Genomic DNA, 13,211 nt, shown 5'->3' on the forward strand with positions numbered 1-13,211 from the left:
TCATGACTCTACCCCTGAGCATTTTCACCCTCTCCAAAATGTCTGCCTCTCTTTTTTCTACCATTTCTTCTTTATTTTATTTAATTCATATTTTGCATTTGTCATACAAAATGCAACACATGATATTGAATTTTCTGTGCTTATCTTATTTAACATAAAATGGGTTCCAGATCCATGCATTTCTTGGCAAATGACATCATTTAATTCTCCTTTACGGCTGAATGCCATTCCATTATATGTACACAACACATGATTTTCAGTGCTGGAGACTGATCCAATGGTTGTGGCACTGAGCTACATTCTCACAGTTATTTATCTTTTATTACGAGACTGAGTCTCACAAGCACTACAATGGCCAGGCTGAGCATGAATCTGCCTCAGCTTCTCAGTATGCTCCTTCCCGCCCATTTTCCTTTCTACTCATCTGTGAATGGGCATCTAGGCTGTTTAATCAGAACAGAGGTATTCTTTTAGGTTTTGAATAGCTCATCAAGGTTGCAATTACTGAATGTGCATACCACATTTAAATACATACAGCATTAATTACTTAATTTGTTTGATAAGAAAGTGGTCTTTTCAAAATATATATATATGTAATTAGATATCCTGCACTTGGCTCTCAACTAAACACAAATTTTTCACATATTCCTTTAATCAATGCCTACATACAATTTCATATAACAGTTTTATAATCTTGAGCATGGGAACTACTTTGTTATTACACATTAATGTCACTTATGGCATAATTTCAATATTCTCTACATTTCAGATATTGAAATATTTCAAATATTCCATTGTCAGATTCTAGGCCCTAAGCATGCACACATTTTTGGAGAACTTTGGTGCAATTAAAGAAATTTGAACATGGCTTCATTTTGTTCATTTGATTTTTGAGACAAGGTCTTCCTATTTAGTTTAGGCCAGCCTTGAACTCACTATGTAGCACAGCCCGGCCTCAAAGTCCTAACAATCCTCCTGCCTCAGTCACCCAAGTGCTGTGATTACAGGCATGTGCCAACATGTCTGGCTCTCTGTATTTTTTAACATGGCCTTGTTTGTTTAGTTTGCTTGGTTTTAATATTTCTGACTTTTGAGGAACATTCTTGGGAGCACAAATCACCTTAATTTTTTCCTGAAATTTTTGTACTCATCTTCAATTTGCTGGTCATCCCAGTTTCCTCCTAAAGTATAGAAAAAAAATACATAATGATGAGTTACTACATTACATAAAAATTATTACCATCTGTTTATATTCATGGTATAATGTGACCATGCCCAGAAGATTCATGAAAATATTTCCATATTCCAATGAAGTGAACTGTACTGATGAGCAATAACCAATGCTCTCTGCATAAATGAGAACTGATTTCTTCCTTACCTATAGCAGCCAGATTCCTAAAGTTTTCCCACATCACATCTCTGTGGAGCTTCTTCTGGGATGGATCCAGCAAAGCCCACTCCTCCATGGTGAAGTTCACAGCCACATCCTCAAAGGTCACTTCCTTCTAAATCATCAGAAATATATTTCCAGGAAGAAGAATAAGACTCACAACATGAAATACCTCAAATCTACTCATAAAAGCCAAAACAAGGCTGAGTCCCACAGATGGTTACTTCATACCTTGGTCATCAGATACTTAATTTTTATTTACATACACTTGTCACACCAGAATTTTTATGCTAGATGGGATTCCCTGCTAAAGAAACAGCAGAATGAGAATACTGATTCTCCTGCTGGTTAACCCCAGTTTTATTTCTACACTGTCTGTAAAGCATGGTTCATGGAGAGAGTGGGGTAAAAAGAACTGGGCTAGATGAATATCTAATAGACTTTGATAAAACAGAAAATATATCTATTTTCAAATTATTCTTTAGGAAATATCCCTCCCTCTTATTCTTCTTTTTCTTTTTGGTACCAGGGATCGAACTCAGGACCTTGCGCTTGCAAGGCAGGTGACGATGTCCCTGAGCTAAATCCCCAGCCCCTCCCTTCCTCTTCTGATTGTATTTAGACAGCATTGGGAAACTTGAAACTGTAGACAAAACCGTAGTTAAACACAAAGTAAAATTCATGAATGGCAATTTTTTTTTTAATGTACCGGGGATTGAACTCAGGACCTTGCGCTTGCAAGGCAGGCGCAGTGCCACTGAGCTAAATCCCTGGCCCCATGAATGGTAATTTAAAATATTAATGAAAAGTATTACACTATTCATTGGAGAATGTCTAACAATGAAATTAGATTAAGGAAGATATTATTTTGTAGCTCAATGACATGAAATGCTTACCTGTCACAGAGATAAAAATTTCAAAGATGTAATAGAAAGGGAAATGTGGGGATGGACCAACTAACTGAATGCCAGGCCCCTAGGGCTAGGGCTATGCACCTGGCCTACAGAGGGTCATGGGACTGAGTGTCCCCTCCCAGCCATACACTGTGGCCCATATGCCCAGGCCAGGGTGAGCCCTAGGATTGACCATCCTGTCTGAAATTGAGAACAAATGGCAAATTATGCTGAAGTGCTCAAAGAGACCACAAGAAAAAAGAAGAAAAGACCATCCAGCAACTACTGGACAACATTAAAAAAGACCAACTCAAGGCTAACTGGAGTTACAGAAAAGCTAGATAACATAGATGGATTTATTAATATGGTTACAAAAATCACAGTAGAAAAATCCCCAAAGATGAGAAGAGTTAAAAATAGAAGTGAGGCTTAAAGAATACCAAAAAATTATGACGGAAAAAGAAGCTCAACAAGGCATATCCTTATTAAACTGCCAGATATCCAAAAACAACAACAAAAGGGCCAGGGATTTAGCTCAGTGGTTCCACAGCCTGCCTTGCAAGCGCAAGGACTTGAGTTCAATCCCCAGTACCAAAAAACAACAACAACAACATGAAGAAATAAGGACATTTCATGAAAAAGTCCAGCTCAAGAGACATATGAATGACAAAGTAGCATTTTGGAAAATACTCAAGAATATCCTAGAAACACTGCAGCCATACAGATACTCCTTGCTTAATGACCTACATGTTTTAATGATTGGGTTTACAACTGAGGCATGTTGTTTCTGATTTATGACCTACCTACTGTTTTGTACAGTCCTGGTCATATTGATAGAGCCTTGATGTCTTTCTCTGTATAGTATACCTTGTTTATACAGTACTCTAATTTTTGCTGATTGTACTGTACAATAAGTACTTAAATTTTATGTTCTGTTATATATTACAGTACTGCATGTAAGAGTTATGCAAATAAAAGTAAAGTCCACAAGTTGGCATTTCCTTTGACCATTTCTTTGTCCTGAATACTGTAAAGTACATACTGTATACAATTCCTCATTTAGCACCTCATTCATTTAGTGATCTAATCACAGGGATAGGACTCAGGCATTAAATGAAGAATGCATTTAGCATATCAGATTTTAGGCACATTCACTAAGCATGTTGTGCAGGTAAGCACAGCATTCATGAAAAGACAAATGTCTTCAAACAATGTATTATTTCTATAATGTCTAATGCTTGGGACAAATCAGCTACCTAATATATTCTGGGTACTGAGACAAAAAAAGCAACTTCAAGAAATACATGGTTTCCTTGTTTAGTTGCAGAAGGCAGTGATTTGGAGCATGGCTATGAGACCCACTGATCACACATGATACAGGCAAAACAGCTGTGACAAAGGGCCAGAAAAATTCATCAGTGCACTCTTTCTATTGGGCTTAATGCTAAAGAGTATTTGCTTCCAACAGTTTCTCAGTGGACAATAAAGCTGATTTATTTGGAGTTAAATTCTCAGATATGAACAAACTCTTTAAAAGTAGTGCTACCTTTGAAACTTTTTGGTATGTAGAAATGCCTCATATCATATGTTTGCACATATTTTCTCAAAGGTTATATATATATATACTTCCAGACCACAGGAAATAATTAAAAAGTTAATTATCACAGCTATTCTTGTTCTATGATGTGATTATGTGTGGGTTTTTTTTGAGACATGGTCTCTTTTGTAATTGAGGCTGGCCTTAAACTCATGTAGTCCAGGCTGGCCTTGTACTCTTGGTAATCCTCCTGCCCCAGACTCTCAAGTGCTGCAATTATAGGTATGTGCGACAGCACCTGGTGGTTTTATGTGTATAATTTTTTGTACCAGGGATCAAACTCAGGACCTTGAGCTTGGAAGGGAGTTAAATCCCTGGCCCTTATATGATAATTTTTGTCTTACATCTCTGGCTAGTAAGTTCCTTTACTACATACTTTATGTCTATCCAGCATGTTCACTGCAGAGGTGGTTAGAGGAGTGGCTCCATTAATGTCAGTTTCACTGTTAAGGATACTTGCCATTTACAGTAAGTTTTACAGAGCCAAGCAGGTTCATGTTTGTGATATCTTATTAGTAATATTTTAATTTCATTGATCTCTTGCAATGATCTGAAGAAGCTCCTTTATTAATGAGTCAAAATGCATCTTAAGACACAGGTTCTAACAATATAAACCATTTGATTAATGTGACCTTGAAGAATTCACAGAAACTATTAAGATGCCAGGAGAAGGCTTATAAGGAAATATGATTAGTTGATTTGGTAAAGATCATATCTGGATTGCATGTGTTTTGCAATCATGATGATTGATGAGCACTTTCCATATTATGCTATACCATAAGATATCCTGGGTTTTCTGAATAATTTGTATCCCTGCCTTTTCTGACATGTATGGGATTGTTTGAACCCAGCTAATGTACTGATTTGTTGGTGGTTGCTGTATTGTACTTTAAAGGTATTGGAGTGTGTTCTTAAGAAAAACAAACCATTTTCATCTAACTAATTTGATAATATGATGTCTAGTACATAAATTAATCATTTAACAAGCTACCTGTTTAATGACTGATCAGAATTATGACTGAACCACACAGTTAAGACTTAAAACCCACTGCTCAGATTTACGAATCTGCTGTCTTTTCATTTTCTATAGTTCTGTACATCTTGTTGGTGGAGCCTCAATGTATTTATTTTGTACAGTACACCTTTTATAAAGCACTGCAATTTTTGCTTATGGTACTGCATAGTACAATACTTTAGTTTTATGTTCTTATACATTACAGTACTACATGTAAGAGTTATGTAAATAAAAGCAAAGTCAAGTTCAAGTTTCCTTTGACTATTTCTCTGTTCTGAATATTGTAATGTACAATGTGTTTACAATTCCTTAGTGACCAATTCATTTAACAAACTCCTCAGAGGACCAGAACTTGTCATGATGTGACTAGTGTCTGCACAGCTAAAAGCTCCGATGAAAAGAAAACAAGAAGCAAGGTCAATTGGTAAACCACAACAAAAAATGAGAGGTAAAGAAAAACAAAGAAGACACCAACAGAGAAAGAATGCAATAAGAGTAACTAATCACATCTCAGGAATACTTACATCTCAGGAATACTTCTCAATAGTAATGGCCTCAGTTCTCCCCTTAAAAGACACAGATTGGAAAACTGCCAAATTGCCAAAAAAAAAACCCCCCTCAAATCCAGCAGTATGTTGCATTAAAAAACTCATGTAATGCAAAGAAATATGCACAGACTAAAAATTAAAGAATGTAAGACAGTATTTCATGCACTGGGTTCCCTAAAACAATCAGGGGTAGCAATTTTAATCTCAGACAATGTGAACTTCAAGCTAAAGCTGATTAGAAGAAACAAAGGTCACTACATACTAGTTAAGACAACAGTCCAATAAGAACCATAATGTTTATAAATATTTATACATTGAATACTGGTGCACCTACCTTCATAAAACAATGCTGAACACAAAAGATCCAATAAATATACAATCATAAAGAAATATCAGTGATAAACCACACCCTTGGATATATGGGCTTAGTATTTACAGTGTATTCCATCCCAGTAAAGCAGAGTAGACATTCTATTCTGTAGCACATAGTACTTTTTCCAAAAAAGATCACACACTGGTCCATAAAGCCTCCTCAAATAAATAAAAGAATCAAAATCATCCTATGTGTACTATCAGACCACTACTGAATAAAAAGAGAAGTAAATGACAGAAGAAATCACAGAAAAGGTAGAAGAATATGGAAAATTAATCACATACTCCTATACAACCAATGGGTCATAGAAGAAATCAAGGTAGAAATGTAAACATTCCTGGAAGTTAATGGCAATGGCAGAACAAATCACTATAAACTTTGGGCCAGTCTGAAAGAGTCCTGAGTGGGAAGTTCACTCAATCAACATTCACATTAGGAAAATAGTGCAAGTTCAAATACATAACCTTATGGGAAATCTTAAGACACTTGAGAAACAACAATCCAGGGCAAGAGCAAAATTAAGGAGGGAAATTATAAAGATTAAAGCACAAATCAGTGAAATTGGGACAAGAAAATTCAAAATATCATCAGTTGAAGAGCTGATTCTTAGGATAAACAAAATAGATAAGTGCTTAGCCACACTTACCAAGAGAAAAAGAAAAAAGAAAAATGCTGTTGAAATCAAGAAGCCACCGATTACTTTGAAAAATATTTCAACTGGCAAATTTTCAAAAAATGGACAGATTCTTCAACTCATACAAACTGTTAAAGCTAATCCAAAACTGCACAAAAAATACTGAACAACTGAATAATAAGCAATGAAATAGAGACAGTAAGAAAGAATACACCAACCAAATGAAGCTCAGCACCCAATGTATTCACTGTTGAATTCTACAAAACCTTTAAGAATGTTGCATCACCTATACTCCTCAAGTCCTGCAAAGAAATGGAAAGGATGGAATGCTCCTACATTTACATATGGAAGCTAGCATCCCTCTGATTTCAAAATCTGATAAAGTCTCTAAAAACAATAATGTTTATAAATATTTATGTGGCCCTACAGAGGTCCTGAGTCATGCGGAACATGCCGAATCAGCCCGGGACCTGGCAACAATCCACTGGACACCCCCACCCCCACCCCGCTCCTCTGTACAGACACCTGGTTCCACACTATGAAGATGCAGAGGACACCGGACCATCAGATCACGGTACTGAGTCCTGCTGCTCCCGGCCCAGAGGTAGGGGCTTCTGAGCCACCGTCCCACTGGTCCTGGTCCAGAGGAAGGGGCTTCCCAGCCACCATCCTTCCCGCTGCTCCCAGCCCAGAGGAAAGGGCTTTTGGGCCACCTTCTGTCCCGCCAATCCTGGCCCAGAGGAAGGAGCTTCCAGGCCACCATCCCTCCCACCGCTCCCGGCCCAGAGGTAGGGGCTTCTGAGCTGCCATCCCACTGCTCCTGGACCAGAGGAAGGGGCTTCCCGCCCACCATCCCTACTGCTGCTCCTGGTCCCTGTCCCACCTCTCCCAGCTCAGAGGAGGTAATCCGTGCAGGCACCAACAGCCCCCCACCCAGTCAAAATGAGAAAACACTTAAATAAGTCTCAAAACCAGACTTCCAGATCACCTACAGCAACCCCAAAGGGAAATGAGGTGGAACACTCTGATACTCAACCACCTGGACCCACTGAACTGGCAACAAAAGGGGATCTGGAAAAAATTAAATCAGAAATAATTTCTCAGATAACAGGAGAAATTGTGTCCCTAGTGCAACACATGATTAATAAATCTAGAGAGCAGCTGAGGAACATGATGGAATCCCAACGTAAGAAACAAATGGAATCCATAAAACAGATGCAAATAGATTTCCAGGACATGAAAAACTCCATTGAAAGTCTACACAGCAGAATGAGCCAGTGTGAGGACAGAATTTCAGATATAGAAGATAAGATTGCAATTAGTGACCAGGAAAAGAAAAATTGCTTCAAAATTATAAGGGAACATGAGAAATCAATCCAGCAGCTGCTAGATGATGCAAAGAAGAATAACATAAGACTGATTGGAGTCAATGAAGAAAGAGGAGAGAGTGCAGATGACATAAATAAATCTCTTCACAGAAATAAAGGCAGAAAACTCCCCAAGCAGGGGAAAAGAGCTTGACATACAGATAAGTGAGGCATACAGGACTCCAAAGAGCCTTAATCAAAAAAAATCTACACATAGGCATATAATTGTTAAGATTCCAGAAACTCAACAGAAGAGCAAAGTTCTCCAAGCAGTCAGAGAAAAGAAACAAATCACATACAAAGGAAAGGCCATCAGAATCATAGCCGACTTCTCAACACAAACCATCAAGGCAAGAAGAGCTAGGAGTGACATATTCCAAGCCCTAAAAGAAAACAGCCTCCAACCCAGATTGATGTACCCTGCAAAACTATCTTTCAAAACTGATGGAGAAATAAGATACTTTCATGACAAAGAGCACCTTAGGAACTTCATGAATACCAAACCAACACTCCAAAGAATTTTACACAATATCCTAGGAACAGACATTGAGGATCACAACCCCAGGAAGCAAAGCAGAAGGAACCCATCTGGCATGACAAGAAATTAAATGGAAAGGGGGAGAACCCAACAAAAAGAAAAAGTCATGGCAATGACAAGTCAATATGTTCCAGTTATAACCATCAACGTTAATGGTCTCAATTCACCAATGAAAAGAAACAGACTGGCAGAATGGGTCAAGAAGAAAAATCCAACAATATGCTGCATACAAGAAACACACTTAATTCAAAAGGAAACTCATAGACTGAAAGTTAAAGGGTGGAAAACAATACTCCATGTGACAGGAACCTGAAAAAAAGCAGAAGTAGCTATCCTCTTTGCAGATCAAGTAGATTTCAAACCAACACTGATTAAGAGAGATGAAGAAGGACACTACATCCTTGTAAAGGGAAGAATCCAAGAGGAAGAGATGACAATCATAAATATCTATGCAGCAAACACTAATGCGCCCAACTATATAAAACAAATACTAACGGACATGAAAAACCATATATGCACTAATACAATTGTAGTGGGGGACCTCAACACCCCACTGTCACAAATAGATAGAACAACTAGACTAAAAATAAGTAATGAAATACTAGAAGTCAATCGAACTCTTGAACAAATGAACTTAACAGATGTTTACAGAGTCTTCCACCCCACAAAATCAGAATACACATTCTTCTCAGCTGCACATGGGTGATTCTCAAAAATAGACCACATACTCACACATAGAACATGTTTAAGTAAGTGCAAAGGAATTGAAGTTATCCCCTGTATATTATCAGACCATAGTGTGATAAAATTGGAGATCCATAGCAAAAGAAACTCAAAAAAATTTCATAAACACGTGGAAATTGAACAACACACTTCTGAATAACCAATGGGTCACAGAGGAAATTAAAGAAGAAATCAGACAGTTCCTTCAATTAAATGACAATGACAATAGAACATATCAGAATCTATGGGACACAATGAAAGCAGTCTTATGAGGGAAATTCATAGCAGTGAATACGCATATTAGGAAAACAGAACGAGCCCAATTAAACAACCTGATGCTGCACCTCAAGCTTCTAGAAAAAGAAGAATAGGACAACCCCAGAGCTCATACAAGGGAGGAAATTATAAAGATCAGAGGAGAAATCAATGCAATGGAGACTAAGAGAATGATACAAAAAATCAATGAAGCCAAGAGTTGGTTCTTCACAAGAATCAACAAAATTGACAAACCCTTAGCCAACCTTGTCAGAAAAAGGAAAGAAAAGGCCCAAATCCATGCAATTAGGAATGAAAAGGGTGAAATTACAACAGACCCAGCAGAAATCCAGAGGATTATCAATACCTACTTCCAGAACCTATACTCCAATAAGATGGACAACACAGAAGAAATGGACAGATTCCTAGATACATATGAATTACCAAAGTTGAACGAAGAAGACCTAAAAATTCTGAACAACCCAATATCAATCAATGAAACTGAAAATGTAATGAAAAACTTATCAACTAAGAAAAGCCCGGGCCCTGATGGCTTCACTGCTGAATTCTACAAGACATTTAGAGAGGAACTGCTGCCACTACTGTTTAAACTCTTCAATGAAACTGAAAGGGAAGCAATACTCCCAAATTCATTCCTAGAAGCAAGCATCACCTTGATTACCAAAGCAGAGAAAGACCCAATCAAAAAGGAGAACTATAGGCCAATCTCACTAATGAACATAGAGGCAAAAATCCTTAATAAGATAATGGCAAACAGAATGCAGAAGATCATCAAGAAGATCCTACACCTTGATAAAGTGGGATTCATCCCAGAGATGCAGGGATGCTTCAATATATGAAAATTAATCAATGTAATACACTATATAAATAGGGCCAAGGACAAAAACCATATGATTATCTCCATAGATGCAGAAAAAGCATTTGACAAAATCCAACATGCATTTATGATAAAACCCTACAAAAAATTGGAATAGATGGTCTCTACCTCAAACTGATAGAAGCCATCTATGAAAAACCAACAGCCAATATCATACTAAATGGTCAAAAACTGAAATCCTTCACACTAAAATCAGGAACAAGACAAGGATATCCACTATCATCACTCTTGTTCAATATAGTTCTGGAAACATTAGTCACGACAATTAGACAAGAGAAAGAAATAAAAGGAATAAAGACAGGAAATGAAAAAGTCAAATTGTCATTATTTGCAGATGACATGATACTCTATATAGAAGACCCCAAGAACTCTACCACAAGTCTTCTAGACTTAATAACCAAATTCAGTCAAGTAGCTGGTTATAAGGTCAACACACAAAAATCAATAGCTTTCCTCTACACAAATGACAGACTCACTGAGAGAGAAACAGGGCAAATAATTCCTTTCACAATAGCATCCAAAAAACTGAAATACCTAGGAATCAACCTAACAAAAGAAATCAAAGACCTCTTCTCTGAAAACTATGGTACTCTGAAAAGAGAGATTGAAGATGACATCAGAAAATGGACAGACATCCCCTGCTCCTGGGTAGGAAGGATTAATATAGTCAAAATAAAAGGCTTCTGCACAGCAAGAGAAACCACCAGCAGTGTGAAGAGACAACCCACAATGTGGGAAAAAATCTTCACCTGCTCTTCCTCAGACAAAGGTCTACTATCTCGAATCTATAAAGAACTTAAAAAGATCAGACCTCCCAAATTTAAAGACCCAATCTGAAAATGGGCATCTGAAATGAACAGACATTTCTCAGACAAAGAAGTAGAAATAGCAAATAAATCCATGAAAAAATGTTCAACATCACTGGTCATTTGAGAGATGCAAATGAAAACTGCTGAGATTCCACTTCACTCCAGAAAGAATGGCTGCTATCATGAAATCAACCAATAACAAATGCTGGTGGGGCTGTGGGGAAAGAGGAACCTGCTCCACTGCTGGTGGGAGTGTAGACTGGTGCAACCACTGTGGAAATCAGTGTGGAGATACCTCAAAGAACTAGGACTGGAAGTCCCACTTGACCCTGCTATTCCACTGCTGGGGATCTTCCCCAAAGAATTAAAAGAATCATACCACAGTGATATATGTGCACCCATGTTCATAGCAGCACAGTTTGTGATCGCTAAAACTTGGCAACAGCCCAAATGCCCATCAACTGGAGACTGGATAAAGAAAATGTGGGTTTTTTTTTTTAATAAAATGGAGTACTACTCAGCCATAAAAAATGAGAAATTAGAGACATTTATAGCTAAGTGGATATGCACATTGAGGCGATACTCTTAAGTGAAATAAATAGGACACACATGTATAAATACCAAATAGTTTCTCTGGTGTGAGAAACTGAAAGTGTAAATAAGGACTAAATGTATAATAGGTAATGTGAAATAGGAAGAAAAGGGGCAAAAGGGAAGGAAGTGGGAGGGCTAGGGGAAAGGATAGAAGGGAATGGGATTAATATGAGAAAATGGAAAAATAGGAACAAAATCTTTGTAAATAGGGAGGAATGGAGGGGTTGAAGGGAGGGCTGGGCAAGGGTGAAAAATAAGAACCAAGAGAGACTATGTAAAGGTGCAAATTTCCAATGATGAATGTCATTATATTGTATACCTAAAATGTACCAATGATTAGAATGAATAATCAATAATGCAAAATAGGAAGAAAAGGTCCAAAGGGGTAGGGGTAGTGGGAGGGGCAGGGGAAAGGAAAGAAGGGAAAGGAAAAATGATGAGAAATGGAAAAAATGGAAATAAAGTCTTTGTAAATAGGGAAGGGTGGAGGGGGTGAAGGGAGGGCTAGGAATGGGGGAAAAAAATAAGAACCCAGATGCATTATGTAAAGGTACAATTCCCAATGAGAAATGTAATGGTGTTGTATACCTACAATGTACTAATAAAAGAATTTAATAAAGGGCAAACAAAAATTTATGCATTGAATACTGGTGCACCTATCTTCATAAAACAATGCTGAACACAAAAGATCCAATAAATACACAATCATAAAGAAATATCAGAGCTGAATCACACCCTTGGACATATGGACTTAATATTTACAGTGTACTCCACCCCAGTAAAGCAGAGTAGACATTCTTTTCTGTAGCACACAGTACTTTTTCCAAAAAAGATCACACACTAGTCCACAAAGCCTGATCAAATAAACAAAAGAATCAGAATCATCCCACATGTACTATAAGAACACTATGGATTGAAAATAGAAGTCAATTTTTGTTACCCACAAGAAGGACAGATAGAATTTTCTAATTTCCAATCTTCCCTAACAAAAAATGAGTGAACTTATCAATAGAAAGACAAGATTTATTAGTGTAACATTTTCTAAATTTTTTTTCCTTCTTTCAGGCATGTGATTATTTTAACCCACATTCAACCCAAGCCAGCCTACAATCCAGCTTTTAATGTCACACTAAGAACATTTTGACCTCAAGGGAAAAATCTCTGGTTCAGGAGCTGAATTTGCCATTTTCTATCATTCCCTCCTTTCTCACATTGTATCCACTCCCCTAGTCTCTTCACAGTACAGATGGCCTTTCTTAGCCTACTGGTGTGCTTGCAGACAGACATTTGGGTTTTTAACCCTACTGCAGAGCTACATTAATACAAAGCCTCACTTCATTAGCATTTCATTTTCTAAATCAATATCTAAAAACCATCCAGGGACAAGAGCAGTTATGTAAAAAATTGCATGTTTCTACTGGTATCCAAACTGCATATATATGGGAATGTCTAACTTCAAAGAGATTTTCAGCATGGGTTTAAAAGACTGCTTTGTGAAAGCTGTCATTTGTAGGATCACATTCATATTTCTTTTCTAAATCAATACTATCCCCTCTGACATTCTAGGCAGAGCTATT

The 13,211-nt window shown here is 37.5% G+C and overlaps 1 protein-coding gene across 2 annotated transcripts in view; it reads right to left on the bottom strand.

Annotated features, from left to right (window-relative positions):
• The window catches only part of LOC101697846 (zinc finger protein 124-like), a 65,118-nt gene that overhangs the window by 18,838 nt on the left and 33,069 nt on the right, over positions 1-13,211 (bottom strand). For both annotated transcript variants that reach the window (XM_087199608.1, XM_021247245.2), the window contains 2 exons: positions 1,379-1,505; positions 1,121-1,181 (listed from right to left, as the gene is read on the bottom strand). In XM_087199608.1, coding sequence (XP_087055734.1) covers positions 1,121-1,181; positions 1,379-1,505 — 188 coding nt within the window. The remainder of the gene's footprint in view (positions 1-1,120; positions 1,182-1,378; positions 1,506-13,211) is intronic.

Source organism: Heterocephalus glaber, unplaced genomic scaffold (genome assembly GCF_053883595.1).
Source record: "Heterocephalus glaber isolate CG9 unplaced genomic scaffold, H.glaber_assembly_v1.0 deba00001724, whole genome shotgun sequence".
In the NCBI taxonomy this organism is placed as follows: domain Eukaryota; kingdom Metazoa; phylum Chordata; class Mammalia; order Rodentia; family Bathyergidae; genus Heterocephalus; species Heterocephalus glaber.